At 36.6% G+C, this 12,337-nt stretch overlaps 1 protein-coding gene across 4 annotated transcripts in view; it reads right to left on the reverse strand.

Annotated features, from left to right (window-relative positions):
- Positions 1-9,988: 9,988 nt before the first annotated feature.
- FTO (FTO, alpha-ketoglutarate dependent dioxygenase) overlaps positions 9,989-12,337 on the reverse strand; it is a 169,569-nt gene continuing 167,220 nt past the window's right edge. For all 4 annotated transcript variants that reach the window (XM_027646851.1, XM_027646848.1, XM_027646852.1 and 1 more), the window contains exon 9: positions 9,989-10,080. In XM_027646851.1, coding sequence (XP_027502652.1) covers positions 10,032-10,080 — 49 coding nt within the window. In that variant the 3' untranslated portion in view covers positions 9,989-10,031. The remainder of the gene's footprint in view (positions 10,081-12,337) is intronic.

Consider the following 12,337-nt stretch of genomic DNA (forward strand, 5'->3'; position numbering starts at 1 on the left):
TGTAAAATCCTTATAAAACAATCATGTTCAGGAAAGCATAACACAATGAGAACCTCATCAGAATGTCAGAATTCAGCTCTTAGTGTTTTGGGGATAATTCATCTTTTCTGTCCTACCATTCAATAAATAATAATAAGCCTTCCTCACATGAAACACAAAATTTATTCATTTTAATATATAAGTTCATTAGCATTTACTGAGAATTAAATTAATAGGAATGGCAAGGTTGCTGTAGAATTGGAGTGTTAACAGTATGTGAACTGCAGATATTTCCTTTTAAATCCAGATAATTCTTGCAGGGACAGAAATTCCCATTCTTATTTAATTCTCTGTTGGGGGTCTTAAGATTTTATTATTTATTTTTAGGGAAGTTGTGTCCTTCCCCATAAAAGTGTAGCATTCTAAATACAAAAAAAAATATATATCTGTGGAGATGTTTGCAGAGCAGGCTTATGTTTGAGAATGAGAAGCAGTTTGGAAGCCATCAGAGAATGAGGTACAGGGGCAAACACAAGAACAGAGAAATTGTTCCTTTTGCAGTCCTGATGGATGGTCCATGGATTCCACAGGCACAAACTTTTCCTGAGCAAAGAATATTCTATCTGATAGCATCAAAAGCAGAAAATCTGATTAAAATTATTAAAATAGTACTCTGTTATTACAAAGTGTGGAAAACCTCATAGCTCCATAGGTTTCAGTTTGTGCAGTCCCTAACGAGAGACTACAACAGTTATGAAGTTTTTCTTTGTTTTTTTCCTATTTTCCAACATAGGGTTGCACCAAACACCCTTGAAAAATATGGCAGAGTTAGGAACAACAGTGACAAGCAGAGCAAGCAGAAGCAGCACAGTGTGGCAGCAGCTGCAGCAGCACAGGACTGGCAGGGGATGGAACACATGGTTGGCACTTATCAAACAATAGAGACAACCACTACAGACCAAGGATGGGGTACCTCTCTGCGGGGCTCCACCACAAGAAATGACAAGAAGAACTGTATCTATGACTTTCTCTAATGTTCATAACTCAAAACCGACGACCTTGATCACTTTAGCAGATGGTTTTGCTCTGCTGTAGTTGCAATTAAACAGAGTGTGCCAAAGTGAAGAGCAAATTACCCATGCTATCTATCCCAGTTTAAAAAATCTGCAGTCTTCCAGTATCTAGTGGGACAATATCCAAAATTCTTCAGCCCCAGCCCATGCTGGATTGCCATTATATTTTATGTCAGTCAGTACTTCAGAGAGTCCAAGACCCTTGGCATATGTTCTTAGTTAACAAAATGGAAAATTAAACTTTGTAGCAACCCCCTGCCACTCCCAAAATAAAAGAAAAATTCTATCTACATCAATGAGCGGGAAGTCTGATCTTCCTGTGCCAGCCAAAAAGCCTGCAATATAAGGACATTTGGCTGAAGAAAGGAATTTAAAATAAGCAAACTAGCCTAAACTCATAATCCTGCATTTCAGGTACTGAGGAATATTCATAAGGAATATGAATTTTAAAATAACCTCTGATATTGACAAGCGGAAGTTTATGACTTTGACAAAGTTTTTATGCCTTTTCAAAAATTAGTTAACTTTTTGAACACATTATCCTCATGGAAGAAATGATCCTGAGTTTCTTCAACACAAAAAAATACCACAATCATAAACCCAATATGTACACAAACAAACAAAAAAATTGTATTGCCATGAAACAGGAAGAGGTACCTAAAGCCTGTGGTGTTTTCACTAATTAATAACCATGTATAAAACCCCAAAAAGTCTGAAGGAGAACACAAAACAATTTCTGAATATGAGACCTAGTTTTCAGTTCCCAGCTATCAGAACACTCTTGCCTCTGGGCTACACCAAAAAGGAAACATGAGCAGCATCTGTTCCTTGGTTCCCCAGCATTGCTGGATTGGAAATACCCAAGTACAGTAGTTTTACAAATTAAATGCATGAAAACTGTGATGAGTAGACTTACAAAAATGATATTTGAGAGTAGATCTGAATATGAAGAAGTTATGTAGATAAAATACCTCACTGGCAAACTCATGTTAAGTTTTTTACAGTCCAGATGGTAAGGGGCAAATGAGAAGGGGGCATTTATGCCTGAGCCTGTACAATAGGAACAAGGATGCTGATATGGTTTCTTTTTATATATATAGCTGGGTAAAGAGATCAGAGAACACTGGAACTTTAGCCAAAACAAGTTATCCAGCTGCACTGTGTTTCATCACATATCAATTTTTACTGAAAGAAAACCATACAAATTTAATCAGTTCTTCATATGGTAATATTTAACATTTTTTTCCAAGTTGTTTGATATTATTGTTTTAAAAGTTCCTTTTCCCCCATCCTCAAACGTGATGTGTGATAGTGGTGAACACAGGAAAAATATCTATCCCTGGCAAGACTGAAAGTCTCATTTACAGTAGACTCAGTAATAAATGCACTGGCGTCTGTGTCAATTGACTGTCTCAATGAAGAACAGGTCACTGTAGGGAACAGTACAAACAGCGTCTACATTTGAACTCCCACATCCTCATCCCATGCATGTTTGTAGCATCAGTAGAAATTAAATTACCCTAATAAACCTTTCTGCCTCCTCCCCTCCCCAAGAAACAAGATTTTTTTTCTAGAGATTTTAAACCACATGGGTTTTACCTCCCTTTTTTTTTTTTTTTTGGAAGGCTATCATATAGCATTTGTATAGCACTTTTAATTATTTGAAAATATATAATAGAGTGGAGACATGGATCTCACTTATATAAATGCCTATTAAAAGGCCATTTATTCTCTCAGTAACCATAAAACATAAAACACCTCTTAAAAGAATATAATTCCTTTGTTTCTAAGCCAAACACATATAATAAGACAGCTTGCTCCTTTTAAGTAAATAAAAATGATTTGTATTAAATAAAATGAAATATTGTATGCACTATATAATTTAACAATAAGACACATCAAAGTATGCATTACTGCAAGCTAACCCATGCCTCAGAGGTGTTGCAAGCCAAATACTTTAAACGATCCAAGAAACATGTTGTTACAGAAAAGCAAAAACCACAGCGCGTCATAAACTATTGGTCAGATGAGATGTAAAACCAAGTTCCTAACCATTTGTGGTCACTAAAATCCCCTGGCACTTACTGTACCCTTAGAATGTTGATTTTGCCCAAACTGGAATGTTTTTAAGACACAAGTTTTATGCTCTATTCCTCCTGCCCTGCACTGTCCGGCCACAGGGGCGGCTGTTGCTCAAAGGGTTGCAAGAAGTGTCTTGAGTGTGAACACACTCATTTGGATCTCTACATGCTCTCTCAGTTACAGCTCTCTAAAATGGGTGAAACTAATGGGATTTCTTGGAGGTACCTGATAGTAAAATTTGATCCATAGTTTTTAACAGTTTCAAATCCCTCAACTATAATGCAAGTAGAGATAATATGATTATGCTGTATGTAACTCCAAGTAAAATGATTCAAAAGATGTAATAATTGAGAATATACTAAACCCACTGACAGAGCACAAAGTATGTTAAAAAACACAACAAAATTAATCAGCACAGAAAAGCTTATACATTGCTTGTATCAGTTTAATATGGATTTACACCACCATATTCCCATTTAGGAACTGCTCTGTAGTTTTGATTGCTCTATTTTTAAAAAGTTTCAGTGGAAGCACTGTAAGCTGAATCAGAAAACTGATGAGTCAGTACAGTTTGCTAAAAAGGAGTTTTCTCTCCAAGAGAAACATTAACAAGTATAGTGTAGCCTAGGTTCTAGTTGTGCCAACTGTCTTGTAGTAAAAAAACCCCTCCGCCATCCCTAAAAATAGCAGTTATTTCTTTAAAGAAATACACCATGCAGCAAGGAAATGGACTGTAAACCTATTGATTCACATTATTTGTGAGGAGTGAATGGTGGCATTAAGAGAAAGGTGAATCAAAAGTGAGTTAAGAGAACTGTTCACAAACACTAACGTTGTTTCATAACGAGAAACCTGCCCAGAACACAACGGAACTAAAGACCTTCTACTGCATCCTAAACCTTCGGTACCACGTAATCAGCTAAGAGTGTTGAGTCACACCTTTATTGTTATTTCCGTGACTCCATGTTTATTATACAGTGCTGCTAATCCTGGAGAGATCAATTGTTGGGACATCTGCCCTACAGTTGGTCCTGTGCTCGGAGCCGCACAAAGACCTGCACAGCACACGGCAGATGTGCAGGAGATCAGAAACTCTCTCTCTGCTTGTCATAACAGTTGCACCTTCCTCCCACAAAAGGCCTCACTAACAACCACAAATATTTATTTCATGATGCTTGAAAAACTCTTTTAAATAACAGAACAATCCTAACTGAAAAATAACAAAGCATAGTGGTGTTTTTCCAAATAACTCCAAACCCCAAACATTTTACTTCATTGATCTAAATACACATGCTAGGTGGGTAGGAAAAACACTGACACAACATCCTTTTTATTCCAATGTTACAGAAACAGCAGAAAGCACCCTAACATACTTGAAACATTGCAATAAAAATAGCCATGCGAAATAATAACTTTGAGGTGATTTTTTTTTCATACCGTAATATCAACAAAAATGAGTGTGCTTATGAAATCTTTTCTTGTTAATGTTGATTAATAGTATCTGAACTTTTGCTGCTGTCTTGCAAATTAACCTGCACCTGCAGTTTCCTGTGGCTATAGACTTCACCACCAAAAGTCATATGGTTGTACAGTAATATTTAATAAACACCTTTTATTAACCTGTCTTCCGTCCACAGTATTATTACAGTCAATAAATGTTACAACAACATTCTTACGTGGCCTAAAAATTGTTATTAATTTGCATTTGATCGACTCCATGTGTCCAAGAGCCTAAAAGCATTGCTAACTGCTTCTAGCACAGAGCTAAAGCTCTTTTGAAGCAGATTCACACCCATTCAAAAACAAAAGGCTATGCCCATTGAACAAAAAGCAGCCAAATCCTCCTTAATTTCGTTGCTCTAGGCGTGGTGGTGAACTATTCACACCGATTGGCATCGTTCAGTTTTCAATAAAGGATTTGCTGAAGTGACAGATACTTGTGGAAATAAACTGCCGACAGATTTGCCACGTCAGTAATTAAGTATGTAAAGCTACAGATGTTGAACAATAGTGCCTTCCACCAAGATGTATGCCACAATATCAAAAAGTAACCTGGCATCTGCTTTCTTTATTTAAGTACCTTTCTTAGGGTTTGGATCTTAATTTTTTACAGTTGACAGCAATGTTATTTGAGCCAGTCAGTGGCATCTGGTTGCTGGGGGGAGTGGAAAATAAGAAAGAAAAAAAAAAAGAAAAGGAAAAAAAAAAGCAGCTCTGTGCACTTTAATTAATTGTGGAGAGATTACATGGTCTTCCAACCGTGTAGTTTGTCATCAGAGCACATTACAGATTTATATTAGATGTTTCTCCACAGTGTCAAGAATAATTAAAAAGGGATAGGAAATTATGCCAGCTAGCAACGCTTTACATCAGCAGTGAAAGTTTTATATTTATTACAGCCAAACAATTTTAAAAGAAGATGTCAATTTTGTAGTTATACTGTGCAAGGAATAAATATTAGGTGGGTAAAGCAGCCAATACATTTCAGCTGCCTGAATAATGAGAGGTTCATGTTTAATCTATCAGACCTACCAGAATTGGTGTGACATGTCAGTTATTAATGAAGCAGCATCCCCTTTTCTCATAAAAACATCCTCTCAATACAATAACTAACATATGTTTTTCTTTTCTTCCTAAAAGGAGTTCTGCCCAACTCCTTCTTTTGATTCATATAAGAACAGACATGCCAACTGTACACAAATTCTTTTGTTCAATTAATTTGCAGTACCTTTGGTCTTGGGCTGTGCTAATAGTACAGTGTTTATGTGTACTCAAGCTCTCAATTCACTCATCATGAAGGGCCACATTTCTCTCCTCCCTCGTGCACAGACTCCTTTGTACATGCAGATGAGAGAAGCATATGGACCTAAAGGCAGTTTGCAGCCTAAGGAATAATTTCCACCCAAATACTACAGGTTTCATTTTTGTTCTCATATACACTCATTCAAAATCGCATCCTCCAAAGCCTTTCAATATATTTTTATCTATTTCATGCAGTTTTATTAACACAGTTTCTGCTGCTTTAAGCATTCTGTAGTAAGAAACCAGTGCAAACAAGTTGCTTCCTTTCGCAATGAAATAACTTACAACCTCTGAGCTCAAATGGAGATTTTCTATCACATGTCAATGTTAAAATGATTAAAAACAGGTGTAAATTGTCCCCCCTTCCTATTCGGTCATGTTCTCAGAAGCACAATGAGAAAATAACTTCAGACAAATTATTACACATAATGGTGATCAAATGAGTTGGCCCTTGCTGTTGTTTCTGCTGAGCCCAAAACGGGAAACAAGCACTCCTGAGTAAAATGGCAACTTTCCCATTGTGTCTTTCACTGAGTTACATTTTATGAAAGTAAAAATGTAAGAATTTACATGCTGCATCTACAGTACCATTCAAATATTTTCAGAGCTCATGAATCAAAGTGCTGGCCTGAAGGAAGCTGGAGCATCTCTCCGTACAAGTCAGGCAATAAGCTCCAGCAGACAGAGCTCTGGACTGAGATTCCATAGAGGGTAATGCTCTCCTTGGCATGACCAGGAACTCACTAGATGGCCTTGAGTAAGTCTTTCTTTCCTTTACAGTTTATGACTATGGAAGGGGCCATTCATTTCATTTAATTTCAGACACTTGAGCATCTGCTTATCACCAGACACAACATTATCCCAATTAGAGATTGAGTTCTTTATGTTATTATAATATGCATAGATTAAAAAAACAAAACAAAAACCCAAAACAAACAAACAAAACCAAAACAAAAAAACCCCAAAACAATAACAAAACCAAAAACATTTAAAACAAGTCTATCATTCTTTAATTGTTCTGATTTCATTTAGGTGTTTAACCACATAATACAGTATTACTTGGTTAAGACACCACAGAACTTTTCTGCTTATTGAAGCTGTTCTGGTACACTTTATAATTGTTTCTAGCTAGCAACGGACACCACACCACCCGCCTTTGTTAGATTTTGTTTTCTGCTGAATGATTACTTCATTTACCACAGAAAACATGGCAATGACAATTCCATACTGTTTTATACCTATAGTAAGTCCATTTGGAAATGGAAACCAGTGTGCAATTTGCCTAAGTGGTGGTTCCCTAAACATCCCAAAGCTTTGCAGTAGAAATTTCTATTTACTGCTGTCTTCTAAGCACATTTTAAAATGCAGTTTGTCTGAATTTCTAAAACTTGGGGGAAATTACCTGCCTAGATGCCCTTTCTCTCTTTTTGATCTGCCCAGAGTAGCCACTGCTGCAAGTGCACACAGAAGAAAACCTCTAGATGAAGCAATATCGGTCAGTGAGTGAGATTTCTTTCTCTGAAGTCAGACTAATGGCATTGTTTTTGGCACTCCCTTCTACCTAAGAGCTGAGGAAGTATTCTGAGAAGAGTCAGGTAGTGGCTGTGGGGAATTCTCAGGAGGTTTGTTGTGATTATTTTTAGGTTGATAAGGAATTTGATTGGATTGGAAGAGAGGAGATGGGAAGAAACTGTTGGTCTTATCAAATAGGATCAGATTTATTTTAAGATTATTTGGAGCACTGAGAGCAAGCTACAGTAAATAAAATATGAAGAGAGAAAAAGGAGGAAGAAATTGTTCACAGCTACATACTGCATTACATACTGCATTTTACTTAGTGATGTCTTGCAAGTGCCAGTCAAAACAAAAAAAAGTTTCAGTTTCTCTCAGATTTCTGTGTGTGAGTTACATGTGCCACTGACAATTCAAAGACTCTTCAGTCTTCAGAGAACTAATAAAGATATTCCAATGAATTTGAGAGGTGCTAAAGAGGCAAAGAGTAGACATCTTCCCTTGTGCTTAGACTCAAATGTCCTTTTATTTTGAAATAAATTAGTCTTATAATCTCAGTTCAATTTCATTATCATGAAAGATAACCTGATGAAAACCCACTGCTAAGAGGAAAAGATCAGCCGTTTACAACAACTGACAAAGCTCTTGGTTCTGAATCAGTGTATGGCTAATAGAAATGCACCAAACATCATGGCAATTCCTGGAGAATTAAACCTGGACCTCAGTGCTCCTGAACTACAACTTCCAGCTCAGTAAAAGTCATATATCTAAAATCAATGCATAATACTCCAACTTACTGTTTCAGATATGACCCAGGGACTCAAATATCATGAATGTGTCTGGGAAAATATCTCCCTACCATTTTACTTTGTCCTCTGAACTACTTTTCCCCTCCCTCTCTCTACAGTTCAGCGACAGGCAGATCTCGAGAACCATTAGTAGAGATATGGCTGTACAGTAGTTACTGTATACTTTGTTGATCTGTTTTGATCATCTTGCATCATATTCATTAGAAAACTCTTAACCTTTCCATTCTTTAGAAGGTGGATATCTCCATTAAAATCCCCTTCTCTGATTACTATCAACACATGTAACATAGGTTTCAGATCTGACACACCCATAGATCACAATGTTTAAATTTAATGCTTCAGCTGCATTGATATACAACTTCTTTATGGTCAAATCTACTGATTAACAATATTTGATTATTGACTAGAAAGTTTGCCCATGCAGAACACAGGCAAATTATTAATATTTGTTCTGATTTATCCTGCTCTAATCAACACTCAGTTGCTATCTAATTCAACTACAGAATATTTGTTAACTAGTATTAAAAAAAAAGGCATTATCTAAGTTTTAGACATCTTCCAAAGAACATTAATTTCTTATGACACCCAACCAGCCTCACTAAAAAAGTCATTAGTTTGCATGAAATCAACGAAATGGATAAAGTATAATTACAGATATTTCTCAAATGACATCCTATAGCAGTGGTTGCCCCATTCCCACTCACCCCCTGCCTTTGTAAGAAGAATTTAGAAAAAAAAGAATCACGACTTTAGGTTCCTAGTCAGGTTTACATTCTTTATAAAGACATGAAGTAATTATTTCACTACCACCCCACCCTGCTAACACATCCAGGGACTGCAAAGGCAACTGAACCATATGAAGCCATAAAGACTAATCATGATTTAAAACTAATTCTCTTTGGAGGGGGTTTTGAGGAAGAGATGTTGAGTGTGGAAACATTCCCAAGCCAAAGATTCGTTTAAGTAAGTCATACAAGAATGCCAACATGGTTTTTGAATTTAAGGTTTCTACACACTTGGTAACTCATGCTACAAAGTGATGGTGAATATTAGCAGGATGGTCAGTGGGGTAAGAAACAAATTAACTCTCCTTTTTTTACACTTGAATGTTCTCTTAACAACAGATGAATTCATCTACAAAAATATTTACCACTTACTTTAAACTGAAAAAAATCTAAATTTAATCAATGTTGTTGACATTTTTAGTCCAATGAAACAAATTAATTGAAATATTTTAATTACAGAAATCAAACTCATTCATGCAACTGCCCCCACCAAAAAAAGTGAGGATTCTTAACCAAAACTATTACATCAGCAATTAAAGAGCTCTTTCACGCAGATGTTTCCCAGGAGTTAAAAATGTACCTGGGCTGGCTGCTGCTGCTGGGTACCAAGTTTCTCAAAGCTAAGCTAAATCCACTGGACTTTGAGAAGAGTATTTTTCATCTCCCTTCCAACAAGTAGCTATTATGACAAGTAATTCAAGTGAAATACATTTTTAATAATGATAATACATTGTATATTACCAGAGGTCTTCATCAAGATCATTTGTGCTTGATAAGGGATACAAGTATATTTTTTCTAGAAAGGAGTTAACACCGCTTGTATTACCATTGAATGATAATGCTAGGGATAATTTTCTGATCTTACCAAAACATATTCCCGTACTCATTATGACTCAGAATTGTGAAATATTTCACACACAGCAACTGTGACTGCAAATGTTCACACACTAAACAAAAAACCCCCAAACTATTCCACGGTGCTGGTACCATCACCAGTTTGGCAGGGCCTGTGAGACTACACTACCTGGCACAGAACACCTGCAAGAAAGACAAAAACACATCAGTCTGACTCAGGCTTCAAACTGAAGCACAGTCAATAGTCAAACTGGCACTGGTGGCTTTAAGCCACAGCCAACCATCTCCATGCCTGGACAAGCCCTTTCAGGTACAGTCCCTGTCTTGATGTGCCCACCCACAGCAGCAGCTCTACTTCCCATCTCTCAGTGCCAGCAGCACCTCTATCCAAAACCTTGGGGTGCCTGGCACTTCCCCAGATGCATGAGCTGGACAGTGCAAACAGAAACTTTGAGGGGCAGATCTTTTGACAAGAGCCCAGCTTTGGTTTCTGAGCAACTTATATGTGAAATGGCACCACCTGCAAATGAGATGGTCAGTTTGCCCTGGCTGCACCAACACCCCCAGGCACCTCTGCTTCCAGATGAAAACCAGCCACTGTTGAGTCACACAGGTGAATTTTACATTCATACACCTTCATACAACAGTTTTCACGTGCATTCAGGGGTATAGCCTTGGGTATCTGTCTTTTTGAAAGTTAGATTAATCAAAAAGCAACAGAAGGGAAAAAAAAAGTCTAATAAGGACCTGTCCAGGACCCTAAACATACAGGAGTGAAATAATGAAGGCGCCTGGGTTACTACAGAAGAGGAAAAATATTCCAACTTTCCTTCTACAAATCTTGGAATCATTTCTTATGCATATCACCACGAAACACACCTAAACAGAGAAAAACAGGTAGGCAGATAAAAAAATTTAACATGTTAAAATACAGTAAGTTTATGTATTTATTTGAAGCCCATCAAGGTCACCACCATTGTTTCTCTTCACTGCCAATGCAAGCAAGATTGGCTCTTGACATTATAGTCATATTTTCCTTCAAAATAACAGCATCCATTCTACTCCTATTCAAACTCCAGTTTCTTCACTAACTAAAGTCCTAATTTACAGTAGAAAATATTCTTGAATTTAGATACATGTGACTGAAGTTAAATTGAAATGGTTTTAAGAAATCTCCTTAAGATTTGAAATCATAATCATATTAGTGATTTTGTAAAACTACAGATGTTTTAAGATGGAAAAATGGAAAGTGCTTTTCTTTTTTAACCTGCTATATAAAATGATGACATTTCCTGAATTTTTTCTTGTGTACGCCCATCAAAAATCAATGGGAAGATTTTAGTGGTAGTTGACCTGGATGCTTACCATCTTTTGTATCTATATCTTTTTAAAGAATTTTCCTCCTTCTAAAGGCCACTATGCTCTGCACCACAGGTGCCAATACTCTAGTGGATAGATGATACAACATATGTTAAGAGTTTTCTAAAGTACTTTGGGATCCCTGGGGATAAAAGCTGTTACATAAATGTAAGATTTATATTTTTAAATAACAAAATTGTGTCTTCCTTATAACACATGTGCATCTAGATGTTTCCAGACTGCACAAGAAGCTGCATTTTTGTTGTTGTGAATATCTTACCACTTTGTCACCCTGTGGGAGACACAATAATAAACCAAAATTTTAGTAAAATAACCCCAAATAAACAAAAAGTAAAGACATAATCCCACAACACACACATTCAAATATCGGGTTGAAAACCTAATGAACCCATACTGTCCAGTAAATCCTGTTCTAGACATTTATGAAAAAATGTATAGTTAAAAAGGTAAATACTAATTATGCACTACAATGTTTAAAGTGATGTTATGCTGGATTCCCAAATATGGACAAGCTCTTCAGAAGCACCCAGCTTTCTATTTTATTCCTTGATTTCAAATAGTCTAAACATTTTCACACTGATGTGCCTTTACACCTCTTGACCTTTCAGCACTCAAAAGTGGGGCTGAGATAACTAAAATCTGGGAAAGGTAGTAAAACACCAAGCACGTAATAAATTAAATACTTGGAAAATTGTGGTAATAAGCCCTTTGGGGCAAGTCTCTTTTAAAGCAGTAGCACTGTTTTACACCAATAGAGCAATTTTTGTTTTATTTAAGAGTTGTGTTAAGGAGATTCACCTACTCCTTAGAGATACAAAATGTGTTTTTGCTACAGTGGTGTGCTTCTGTTTCAATAAGTTTCTGGCTTATTTCATGGTATCTTTAGATCTCCGTCTAAATAAAAAGACAACAGCTGGGTTAAATGTTTAGTCCTATGTACACACAAGGGCAAGTTATTCCTTGCATCAAATGTTGCAAAGCATAAGGTTAGTGGAAGAAAACCAGATGAATCAGTTGACTAAAATGAAAATTAACTTTGCCAAAGAGTCTTCTGGGATAT

Source organism: Corapipo altera, unplaced genomic scaffold (genome assembly GCF_003945725.1).
Source record: "Corapipo altera isolate COAL_440 unplaced genomic scaffold, ASM394572v1 62, whole genome shotgun sequence".
NCBI lineage: Eukaryota > Metazoa > Chordata > Aves > Passeriformes > Pipridae > Corapipo > Corapipo altera.